Source organism: Loxodonta africana, chromosome 12, assembly GCF_030014295.1.
Source record: "Loxodonta africana isolate mLoxAfr1 chromosome 12, mLoxAfr1.hap2, whole genome shotgun sequence".
NCBI lineage: Eukaryota > Metazoa > Chordata > Mammalia > Proboscidea > Elephantidae > Loxodonta > Loxodonta africana.
This window is the reverse complement of record NC_087353.1, coordinates 33275696-33288598: the sequence shown is the minus strand read 5'-3', so window position 1 is coordinate 33288598 and position 12903 is coordinate 33275696. Positions and strand designations below refer to the sequence as shown.

Sequence of the window (12903 nt, the reverse complement as noted above, 5' to 3'; positions counted from 1 at the left end):
AGCCTTTGCTCCCCGAAGATGCCTAGGGGAGATGTTGCATAGGAACGGTGATGAAGGAAAACAGAGCTGTACTTAATGTTTACCAGGATTTGGGCATAATACCCAAGTGCAAAGAATTCTGATGAGCGGAACTGGGCCATTTCCCTGAGTTAGTTAAGCAAAACCATTTCATCCCACCTGCCAGTTTGCTTTTTCGTAGATAGAGACAGAAAGGTTTAAGCAAGGATAAATGTGCCCCCAGTGCCTGGTACTCAGCTGCCTCACCAGAGAAAAACAGAGGTCCTGGTCCCACTTCTCACTCCAGCCTCATGGAAGACAGAGACAAAGCTAGTCACTAGATAGCCAAGTGACTTCCATGTGGGACTAAGTAGGTTCTGACCCTTTATGATTTGGGCACACAGAAAGGGGAAGAATGGCCACACTTTGCAAACCTTTTGATGCACAGTGACCAACCAGTGGCGACTGGTCCAGTCAGTAACCTGGTTGGACCTACTTCTCCTCCTTGGGAGTTTCAATTCCCACGGCTTGTTCCCCTGGATACCTGCAGAGGGGAAGTAGGATTCAGTGGGCATGAAGTATTAGGTTTTCACCTCCACCCTCAGCTACCTTTTTTTTTTTTTTTTTTTTATTTGATGATTTTAATTCTCCTTATTTTCTCAAGAATGGTTATAGAGCCAGATGGGGATGAAAGGAAGCAAGGTAAATGGGAAATTAAATTTCCTATTTCTTTAGCAAGTCCTCAGGTCCTAAAAAGAGTTGCTTAGAAAGGCCTCAGTGATATTTTAACGTTTTGTGGTTTCTTATGTTCCCAAGAGGGATATGATTATTAAATAACTGAAAGAAGATACGTATAGAATAGGTTGCCTTCAGAGTTGCAGGGTAGAGGCTTAAGTGCCTTTAACTTGGAAGGATGGGGAAAAACAGAAGGCAGTTGGTGTAGTCCAGCTCGTTCTGGATTCTCCCGAGAGGTGGAGATGCACTGCAGGACCTAACAGTTTATACCTGGAGCCCAGGAGAGCTGGGAATTAAAGCCAGGACAGGGAACTCTAGCTGGCAGGCAGGGGACCTAGATGTGTGGCTACTAATTTGCTCTCCCTTGGTAAGCAAGGAAACCCTGGGGGAGTAGTGGTTAAGTGCTACGGCTGCTAACCAAAACACATCAGCAGTTTGAATCCACCAGGCACTCCTTGGCAACTCTGTGGAGCAGTTCTCCTCTGCCCTATAGGGTTGCTGTGAGTTGGAATTGACTCAATGGCAATGGGTTTTTGGGGGGTTTTGGTAAGCAACTGGCTGCTTTGTAGCTAGCCTTTTGTTTCTTCAACTCAAAGAAAAAAAAACTTGCCAGGTGGGAGTTATTTCAGAGAAGGAAAGAAAGAGTGGAGAAAGCAAGAATGACATGATTTTATAGGGCAGAGAAAATGTCTGTCTTCCCTGAGCATCTGCGTCATTCCTTTTGGTTATGGTTTGAGTGCCGGCTGACTGTTTCCCTTCCATACTGCATGATAGCTCAGGACACTCTTTCTAAACATAATAGTGCAAAAACGTAGCTGGGGAGCCTGTTTAGTTCCCAGGAAACTACAGCTCTCTATGAAATGCACACACAGCCCTGGAAAGCAGTGAGCATTATCTTTGCTGCTTCGAAAACCCAGAAGCTCACTCACCCTGTGGTGCCTAACAGGATGAGAAGCACCAGACCCAGAATGCTGGGGCCTCCTTTCGTTTTGGAAGATACTTGACAAAATGGCAGTATAGCCTAGGCACCAAGTCTACTTACAAGTAAGAGTGGGCGAGAATCCACTTTACTCAGTGAGCTAGGTGTTAGTGTTAGCTTGATAAGGGGGTGTGCTTCACTGTTTGATTCTTACCTTCCATCTCATCTGTCTTTCTCCAGGATCATTTTAGGGGAATATACACACCCACACATACATGTGTGTGCATAATAATGGATAATGTACAGAATAAAATACCTTTGCCTTACGTTTAAAAAAATTTATTACATATTCTCTGAGCCTGGCTTATGTCAAAAGCAGCTCATCAGAGGAAAAGATATTTTAAGGTCCTGTGGCTTCTCTTCCCTCTGACCTAGGCACAACTCCCACTGTGGGGAAGAATCTAGACAGATTTTTCCCCAACATTACACAGTCTAGGTCTAGGAAGTGCCTTTGTCATTGTCGTCATCATCATCATCATCATCCTCATCATAGCCACTACCCTTTCAGAGTACATACTGTGTGTCAGGTACTTTATATACTTTATTTTCAAGTCCTCACCACAAACTCACAAAGTAGGTATTTCTATTCCCACTTTACAGATGAGGAGCAAGCACATAGCACAAGCTACATAGCTCGTCCAAGGTCACAAAGCTAGTAAATGGAAGAACCCAAATTTCAGTCTGGGTAGATAGGGCTCAGGACCCAACACTGCTCCATGCTGCCTCCCTGTACTGACTGTGGAGCTTGAGTAGTTTCACAAATTATTTTACTGTAATATAAAGCCTTTATGAGAAGCTGTTTCACTCGGAGCATGATACCCCCAGAGGCCGTTTACCACTGTGCTCAGGTTAATACTGTATCAGGAAACACACTGCTCAAAGACCACCTGAAGGCATGAAGTCCTTCAATTTAAGTCCTGGGAAAATCACATAGTGAATAATGTTCTGAGGATCTTCTACAATTCAGTTTATCCATACATTAACCAAAAAAATACACGTTTCTAAAGCGGTGAAAAACTTTCATTTTATTACCCCTGCCATTCCCATGATGCATGTAGCCCTGCTGAACTACTGAATAGAGAGAAGAAATTCAGATCAAAATCTTTGTGACTTTTAAAATTGTGAACATTTAACAATGTTGTTATATCACTGAAAGTGATTTTCATTAGTTATTAGCTGAATCAGATATATAAATTTGGGTCAAAAGATGGCTCCTTTCTCGTAAAAAGACCAGACTTAATGATGTGACTGAGACTTGAAGGACCCCAGAGGTCATGGTCCCCAGACCTTCTGTTAGCCCAAGACAGGAACCATTCCCAAAGCTAACTTTTCAGACAGGGATTAGACTGGACTATGGGATAGAAAATTATACTGGTGAGGAGTGAGCTACTTGGATCAAGTAGACACATGAGACTATGTGGGCAGCTCCTGTCTAGAGACGAGATGAGAGGGCAGAGGGAAGTCAGAAGCTGGCCAAATGGACACAAGGAGAGAGAGTGGAGGGAAGGAGTGTGCTGTCTCCTTAGAGGGAGAGCAACTAGGAGTGTATAGCAAGGTGAATATAAGTTTTTGTGTGAGAAACTGACTCGATTTGTAAACTTTCACTTAAAGCACAATAGAAATTATTTAAAAAAAAAACCAAACCCATTGTCACCAAGTTAATTCCAACTCATAGCAACCCTATAGGACAGACTAGAACTGCCCCGTAGGGTTTCCAAAGATGTAAATCTTTTTGGAAGCAGAATGCCACATCTTTTTCCCTGCAGAGCAGCTGGTGCAAGGCTGGTGTGTTTGAACTGCCAACATTGTGGTTAGCAGCTGAGTACTTAACCATCGTGCCACCAAACCAGCCAAACCTGTTGCCGTCAGGCCGATTCCGGACCGTAGTGACTTTATAGGACAGAGTAGAACTGCCCCATAGGGTTTCCAGGGAGCAGCTGGTGAATTCAGACAGCCAGTCTTGGTTAGTGGGGCTCCTTATATCCTCTGTTAGTTAAGCATAAAAGCCAATAGCTAAGAGTGTATACTAAAACAAAGCTTTGTTGACTCCCGCAGGGTAGAATTAGGGTTTTCCTGCCTGGGTTTTCACAGTATTTCGTTCATCTCTTTCTCCGCCAGTTGCGTTTTAAGGCCCATTCTGCACGTGCCTGTATTCTTCACTCGTCTGTGAGCTTCTCCAGGGCAGACACTCTTCCTCATTTCCAAATCTCTACCACTCAGCCCAGTGCTAGTTGTAGGATAGGGTCAGTCATTTTTGGTGGAACTGCTTGGAATCTGTCACCTTCAGTTTCTGTCCAAAAGTGCCTGTTTTTAGATTTTAAACAAAAGCACATAAAAACAGACAAACATGATTTCTGCATGGGGACAAGTTGCAGGTGGTTTCAGGGACACATCAGTAGGAATGTGCCTTCTTAGGGGCACACAGAAAAATTAAAGTAAAATATGTCTACGGGCACAGAGGCTGTAGTGAATGTAATTCCATTTTCCTGCAGAACACTTGAGGACGAGTAAAAACGCAGGTGTAGGAAATCAGAATTTAGGAGAACTGAGAAAATAGAAATTTTGTTCAATAGAGAAGTGAATTATTTAACATGAGAACGATTTATAAACACAAAGATTTCAACCTCAAGAATACGTACCTTTTGTCAACTGTCAAACCAAACCAAAACCAAAATCATTGCCATCAAGTTGATTCCAACTCACAGTGAGCCTATAGAACAGAGTAGAACTTCCCCATAGGATTTCCAAGGCTGTAACCTTTATAGAAGCAGACTGCCACATCTTTCTCCCTTGGAGCAGCTGTTGTGTCCAAACTGCTGACCTATTGGTTAGCAGTTGAATGCTTAACCACTGCACCACCAGGGCTCCTTATCAACTCTTACGCATATCAAAACAAGTGCCAAGGAGAAGTAAACTATGGGAAATCATTTGTTTTCATATAAACCTTTGAATGTAAACAGCCTACTGATAGCCTAAGATTCTGACTCCAGTGTTTTCAAGGCAGTTCTCACCCCATGGCATACAGAACCCCAGAAGAAAGCATAGACTGGTGGAACCCCCGAGACTGTAGCCCTTAGGCATCCTTCAAACTTGGAAGTGAGATCACTCCCAAAGACCTCACATTATAACCATATAATAGACAGGCCTATAAAATGAATAGTAACACCAGTGAGGAATTTACACCCCAGAACAATCAACTATCCCAGACCTAAAGGGCAGCATCTGCCCCAAAGCAACGTTCAGAAGGAAGGTAAGGGGAGGAAAGCTGGGTGAATGGACACAGGGAACCCAGGGAGGAACCCAGAAGAGTGCTAACACACTTGGGGGTTTGCACCAATGTCACAGAACAAGCTATGTATAAATTGTTGGTTGGGAAACTAATTTGCTCTGTAAACTTTCACCTAAACCGCAATAAAATGTTAAAAAAATTATAATAAGAGTAAAAAAGAATTCTGTAGACTTTGAGAAGATTTTAAATAAAAGTAGTTGGTTTTGTTCTGGAAACCCGGGTGGCATAGTGGTTAAGTGCTATGGCTGCTAACCAAAAGGTCAGCAGTTCAAATCCACCAGGCGCTCCTTGAAAACTCTACAGGGTAGTTCTACCCTGTCCTACAGGGTCACAATGGGTCGGAATCGACTTGATGGCAACAGGTTTTTAGTTGGTTTTGCTCCTGTCTTAGATTATCAAACTCAGTTAGCTTTCCTATGCAGTTTAGGACTCCCAGGCTTCAGATTTGGTATTCTCATCACATGATCAGTTCTCCTTTCATCGTTAATAGTAGTAAAAGGTAGTAGCAGTTAAGAATGTTGTCTCTGGATTTGTAACCTGGCTTTACAATTCACTGATTGCTGGAATTAAAGCAAGTTCCTTAATCTCTCTAAATCTCAGTTTCCTCTTCTGTAAAACAAAGATAGAGTACCTTCCTCAGAGGGTTGTCGGAAGAACTGAACGAGATAATGCGAGGAAAGTGCTTTACACAGAACCTGGCACGTTACTCTCAGCTCAGCATTATTCGTAGAGATTCAGTTTTGCATATCCACACAGTAATAGTTTACGCTCTTAACCACTCTGTTTTGGTCCTCTCCACACTTGCAGTTCTTCCTCTTTCTTTCCCCTTCACCTGTCCTCCCCCAGGCCCCCACTACTCCGTTCACACACTCCATACTTTTTCAGTTTCCTGTTTAGGGTTACAGGTGCAGAGTTCTCTGGTCAGATCTATTGCCTGTGACTTATAATCTGTAGGGAACAGGAAGTATCTCAAGTCAGTGTGTGCACAGGCATTAGAGTGACCACGTGTTTTACTTATAAGCCAAGATTTTTATAGAGAGCCCTTCAGTGAATATAGCCAAAAAAACCTAAGAGAAAGGGAAAACCTGGCCCCACAATCAATTAGGGACTTAACAAAACACAGCCTACTCTAAATGGTTACTGGTCTTGGAGGTTCAAGAAACAAAATCAGATTTAAAAAAAAACCCCAGTGCCGTGGAGTCGATTCCAACTCATAGCACAGGAGAAATCTAGACTCCTCCCTGTTGTGCTGTTTTAAATACTAATACTACTTTTTTAAGGTTCTTAGTATATGCCTTGGGCAGTGTGTGCCCCATAACTACTTGGAACTGTACCATAGTTGGACATGTCTTGATACCCAAAGATGGGTGTAGGGTCCCTGTAATCCATGTGTTTTACCCCAGCACAACTGTCTAACACCCCCATGCATGAGGGGAGGGATGGAGTTTCCCTCGTGCTGAGGTTCATTAAGCTGGACTTCTCATGGAAAGCTCTGGTTCTGTTCCAGGTTGTAGTTGCCTCACTGAAAAGTAAATGCTAAGTTCTTCATAGAAATATTCTTTGAAATGTCAAGTAAAAAGCAATGGCAGGTGTGTACAGGGGTGGCATTCTTGTCAAGATTTTCTAGGGGAGATCTTTCCTGCCTTGCTTTCCTTCTAGTTGACTCTGTGTATTACAGTTTTTCACTGTAGCTTGTACCAGTCCGAGGGCTCCCAGATAGCTTTTGCAGTGGCCAGATATCTTCAGACAAGAGAGTGCCCAGGAGTGGAGGAACAGACCTGATGAACACAAACCCAAATCTGAATATTCAGATCTATCAGCCTTTTCAGACCCTAAGGAAATGCTGAACAAATGTGTGTAATGACTGTTCCATGTGCTATTTCCTGAACAAAATTTAAAAGATTCCCGATGGTAAAAGCAGGGAGTGGCTTAGAGAGAACCTAAAGTTATTAGCCCTTTTGGTAGATAATTAACGCTGCAAATAACATACTCCTAACAGTATTTCAGAGGGAAGCTGTAGCAGGGTGATGGCTGAGAGAGTCTGAGAAACTTATTTTTTCACACCTGGCCAGAAATGTCACTCACTAATTGTGAGATTTCAGCTACAGAGACAGTGTTAGAGCCCAGGAAGGAAAAAGCCAGAAACTGCAAGGTTCTCCCATCCTCCAGGAAACAAAAAGAAGTTTTCACTCGGCTAAGAGCCATTAAAAAAAAAAAAAAAAAAAACCAAACTTGTTGTGATCAATTCCGACTCGTAGTGACCCTATAGGACAGAGTAGAACTGCCCCATAGAGTTTCCAAGGAGCGCCTGGTGGATTCAAACTGCCGACCTTTTGGTTAGCAGCCATAGCTCTTAACCACTCTGCCACCAGGGTAACTGTGAGAGCCATGGCAAAATGATATTTGGTTTAGAGGCTTTAGATTGCCTAGAAGTGGCTGGAATGAGCAAAAACAGGAGAATGTGAAGAATAAATTAAATGATAAATCTGTAAGCCACAAATTCTCTGTAACATTCAACATTGGAACCTGAGAAAATTCTCTGTGAAATGATTCAGAATAAATCTGCGGCTCAAGATTTAGTTGTTACTAGTTTATCTACAGAGTACTATGTGAAATGATGTATTTTTCTCTTTAAAATGTTTCTTAATGAACCATCTCTTTTAAATATTGGTTAGGTCATAATATTACTGTAATCAAGGCCAGTGTTTTTATAAGAGCAGCTCTCTCTGTCCCATATTCAGAGAATAGATTTAGTGGTTAATATAGTAAAATCTTAAAATCATCCAATAAGCAGAGGCGATAAGAACTGTTTCTCATGCCCTCCTCTCCCAACCACTTGATCCCCTCCAATCTCTCTTCCAATTTCAGCCAGAGTAATTTTCATAACATACAGACCTGATCGTGTCACCTCATTATTTAAAGTCTTTTGTTAGTTGCTGTGAGCTTCCAGAAGAAGGCTGACTATGACCCAGTCTCTCTCTGTCTCTCCAGTCTTGTCTCTCACCACCCTGCATCCACCCATTTTTAATTACTTGCAATTCTTCAAGTATGTCATCCTCTTTCATACTTCTTTTACTTCACTTGGAATGCTCCCCACAGTGTGCATCCTCCCCTACTTGAAGACTCAACTCTCTGGGGAATCTTTCCTGATTCCAACCAGCTGCCCCTCCCCTGGGCTCTCAGCACCCTGTACTGCCTCTGCCATTTTGAGTCCTAATTATCTGTGCACATGGCGTCTTTTGTATCCCCCCACAACACACACACTAGAGACCCAGTCTTATTGTCTCTGTATTCCAGGTTCCTAATACAAAGTAGATGCTCAGTAAGTGTCTGCTGAACAAAAGGATGAATAAATATTTGAGTGAGTGAGCGAGCGAATTTGGTATAGTTATGAAAATTGCAGGTAGACTGCAACTCCACTTAAGGGCTGGAGCTAGGCAAAAGTCTTTTTTTTTTCAGTGATAATAGGTGTCATAGAGTCCATAAAATTTAGTTTGTACTTTTGTAGAAATTACCACTATGTGCCTTTCTGAATATAAGATTTCACCTTTGTTGCCTTTTTTTTTTATATAAGAAATAAAGAACAGAACATAGCTGTTTTTCAGTGAAGCCCAGCAGCCTAGACACACACACATACTCACATATGCATACATACATGCACGCACAGGTATCACAGCAGATGTAGAGAGGTATCCAAAAAGGGTCTTAGCAATGCCTCAGAGGAGGCTCTGTCTCCATTCCGCCTGCTTGCTGTCACCTAAAGTACGACCGCTCCTTCCCACTGAATGAACATACCCCTCTTCATGGAGCCCCTCTCAGGGCACTGATCCCATTTCATCTACTACATTGGAAACCGTTTGAAGCCAGTGTCTATCTGATTCATCTTTGCATGAATTCAGCAAACATGACCCGTATGCCTACCAGGTGGCTGTATGAAAACTACTAAGTGTTTAATAAATGGTCACTAGTCACTCAGTGACTGTCTCAGTGGCTCTCTTCCTCATCCTCACCTGCCTTCTGTTCAGTGTCCATCCCCACCTCAATACACACAACTTTGCTAGCAAGTCCTTTTTGGGGATTACAGGTGATCTGTCACACAGGGTCTCCCTGCATGGGCTTCTTCCCATCAGGTGCCTCTCAATACACTCCTGGAAAGCTTGAAGGCTTAGGCCTCAAGATAGCCTCAGTCTGCGCGGTGCCTTGGGACTAGCTTACAGGGCCAGGCAAAGGCATTGTCTTTTAAAGCGTTGGGGGCAGCTGGTGCTATATCTCTGTGAAGAGGGGAAGATGTTTTCTAATAAAATTTTTTTGTCTTGTGTTTTAGCTTACATTTTACTACGGTACTATAGATCGTTGGTGTCCGAAAGAGTACTACGAAGACATCAAGAAAGATTTTCCAGAAGGAGATATCCGACTCTGTGAGAAAACGATGCCTCACGCTTTTGTCGTCTCTCATATACATAGCCAGGAAATGGCTGAAATGGCAGCTGCCTGGCTAAAGGATGACCTCTCCAAAATATAAATACTGATATGGGGGAACAAGAATCTACAGCCAGTATATAGGATCAGCAGATTTACTATACTTGGTAAATAAATGGTTAATTTTGTTGTTTGATATTAGCAAAGAAAAGATTGAGAACCTCTTGGCTTAAAAAAATACCAATTCCCCATATAGGCTGAAGTAAGCACAGTCGATGAATCATTCCATAGGCATTTTCTAAGATTCAGGGAATAATCATTTCTAAACAAGGTGTCTCGTGTTTGCACAAGATGCCCAGTGGTACCGTGTGGCTTAATTTGGAAGGCAGAATGCTTGCAGACAAAAAGAAATACAAATTTAGTTGATTCTAACTGTAGAATAGGCTCTTCTAGAGGAGAAATTATGAAATACCTACTAGAAAATGTAGAAGAGATCAGTGAGTATGGATAAATGGTTAGATATGTGAAGTGTTTGAGATCACGAGAAAGTACACTCATGCTGCAGGAAGTATGAGCAGTGGATCTTGACAGGAGACTGGGGTATCCTTGAAGGACAAAAGCTGAAGGTCAGCCCAGACTAACTTTGCACAGGTCTTGGCTGAGGTCATCACAATCAGACTGAGTGCCAGAGCAACCTGTCAACCCCACCTGGGACTATCTTGCAGCATGTCACAAACACCAAGTCCACTTGTTTCCAGCCACCAGTGGCACAGGCCCACCATTAGGGGAGGCACTGCTTGTCTCCGTATCTGAGCAGCTTCCCTGAGGAGTATGACTGCCTGATATACTTCCATTAGACAGAATACAGTTCGCCACACAGTATCTGGTCACCTAGCCAGATAAGAGTTGTTGAAGGATCCCAACTCTTCCACCTGCCACAAGACAGGCAGCGGTCTCTGTGCTGAGCCTGTGCCTGCCAGGTAATGAGCTCCCTGCAGGCCCCTCTCCTCCAGAGCCACGACAGCGAGCCATGGGCCATCTCAAGTCAAGCCTGTGCCTGCAGCATGCGGTTGCCCATTCTGTTATTCTTTCAATAAAATTCTATTGAGGACCAGCAATTAGCCAAGTAGTATGCTGGGCATTGAGAATAGAGTTCTTAGCTACGTTTTTTTTGTTTCTGAAAATCTTGCCGTAAATAATTATTGAAAGGGCACCTTTAAGTTGCTAAGTGGAGAATTACCATAAATTAGTTCTGCACATCTGCTTTTGTTTATTAGGTAGAAATAAATTGTTTTACTAAGGAACTAAAAAAGCAAGCCATTAAATTATGTGAATTCACCTTCTCTGGAAACCTTGAAGTCTGGTAAAGAATAAGCATGTTCTTTTTTTCTGGCCTTAGAGTGGGCCGACAATATTGCTGTCTTCCCTAAACTGACTGAATTCAGGTACTTTAGGAGCCACATGCTAAGTCCCCCTGGCTGCAGTGACAGATGACGGTCGATCAGAAGCATTTGGTTTTCTCCTGGAGGAAATTTCTCATGACATATTACTCCTTAAGGACAATGGAATGGTGTCGTTCCTCTCAAAACCTAAAGCTCCCCGATGAAAGATTCGGCTCTGATAGGCTGCCAACCCAGTGCTGAGCACTGATGACTGTCCTTTGGCCTGGCTTCTGCATCTGAGCAAATGACTTCTCAGAGGGGAAGAGCCAAGTTCCAGCAAGGAGTGCTCTTGGCCAGGGAGAAGCCAGTGGACGCAGAGGCCACAGGCACAGGACTACACACAAAGACCTTGTTGGCATCTGCGTGAGGAAGCCTTTAGCAGATCTGATGCTGGAAGCTAGAACTCGTGTCTCTGAAGTGCCTTGCCTACAGGCCATGCTCAGTAGTTTTAAATTGAATCATTTAAACAGGTTCTGGGTAAATCGTACCTACTGGAATGAAGAGTAACAGTCTCAGCTTTTAGCCATTATTTTACTTCTCCATATTTCAAATGCCCAGATATACAAAGTTGTCTTAGTTTTGTTTTTTTTGGAGCTTAAAGTAGAAGACACCAGTTCTTATTTCTATTTCTTGTTTATCATCTGAACACCAAATGAATTACAGAAATGTTTTACTGGCACCTGTGTCCCCATTCGGCCTGATCTGTGTGTTGGGAGCGGGGAAGGTAAAATCTGCGCAGTTCTCCTAAGTTACACTCAGGTCAGAGTCTCTCCGTAGAAGTGGAAAGCCACTTTCTCACAGCTTCTTTTAGAAAGGGAAGAATCAGATTTCAGGAGACTGAAGTTCATTGTATTTCATTAGGAATTAAACAAAAGACTAAATTGATAAACAGGGGATGAAATCCATTTTCCAGAAGCAATTCTGCCTGTCCAGTCAGCCACAGCGATGGTCCTTGTCAAAGATTTTCACTTCCTAGAGGGTTATCGGGTGCTGACTAGAAAGCAGAAGTTGGCTCCATGATTAAGCGCCCTGGGTTGCGCATCTATCTGCTCTAGGCCATTGGAAGAATCTCCACTGTCAGCCCCTGGGGCTCTGTGGCCTGATGTCTGAGGCTGCCAGGGCCCTCTCGGAAAGCCAGTGACTTTCAAAGGCTTTTTTTTTTTAATGCTACACTTTATTAAAACAAACAATTCCAGATTAAAACAGACACGACAACCAAGTAAAACACGTGATTCTGGACTAGATGTTTTTGCCATGAAGACATTGTTGGGACAATTTGTGCAACTCAGATGGGGTCTGAAGATTAGATAGATGGGGTCTGAAGTAAGGTACCAGTGTTAATTTCCTGATTTTGTTGGTTGTATTGTGCATAAGTACTGAAGACACAATAAAGTATCCGGGGTGATGGGGAAAACATGTTGGCAATTTCCTCTCAAATGGTTCAGGGGGTAAAAATGTTTCTTGTATTTTGTTTGCATCTTTTTTGTATGTTTGAGATTGTTTCAAAGTTTATTAAAATAATTAACAACAAAACACCGTGTTGTCTCTCCTGTGTCTATCTCTCTTGGCCTCTTTTCTAGAAAATGAATTTCTTCAAAGCAGCAAATGGAGACCTGGGTTCAAATCCCAGATCTGTCATTTACCAGGTTTGTCATGTTGCGTAAGACATAACCTCCCTGAGTGCGCCCCCCTTGCCTCATCTAGGAAATTGGGATAATACCTGTATTTACTTTTTTGGATTTTGAGAGGGTCCTTCACACTTTGTGACATGAGACTTGCTCTGGAGATGCCTTCAGTCTTGTGGGAGAGGCCAGACACATGACCCACAGCTGCTCCCCACCTGGGCCAATGTGATCACTCCCCTGCATCTGTATGGGGCCCAGGCAGGAATCTCAGTCCCCTGGCAAAGTGACTGGGAGGTTAAGTCTCATGTATTCATCAAAGCTGTTCTGTCCTCAGCACTCCAGGGGGAGAGCCCCGGCCTCAGAGCCTCAGAGATTCATCTGTTCACACAGCACGCTCAGTTCTTGCCCCCGACTTGT

The 12903-nt window shown here is 43.1% G+C and overlaps 1 protein-coding gene across 3 annotated transcripts in view; it reads left to right on the top strand.

The window, feature by feature from the left end:
- Positions 1–12545, top strand: part of LDAH (lipid droplet associated hydrolase) — a 141146-nt gene extending 128601 nt beyond the window's left edge. For 2 of the 3 annotated variants that reach the window (XM_064295074.1, XM_064295072.1), the window contains one exon: positions 9325–12545. In XM_064295074.1, the coding sequence (XP_064151144.1) occupies positions 9325–9522 (198 nt within the window). In that variant the 3' untranslated portion in view covers positions 9523–12545. The remainder of the gene's footprint in view (positions 1–9324) is intronic. The other variant, XM_064295075.1, reaches the window with a different exon arrangement.
- Positions 12546–12903: the final 358 nt, after the last annotated feature.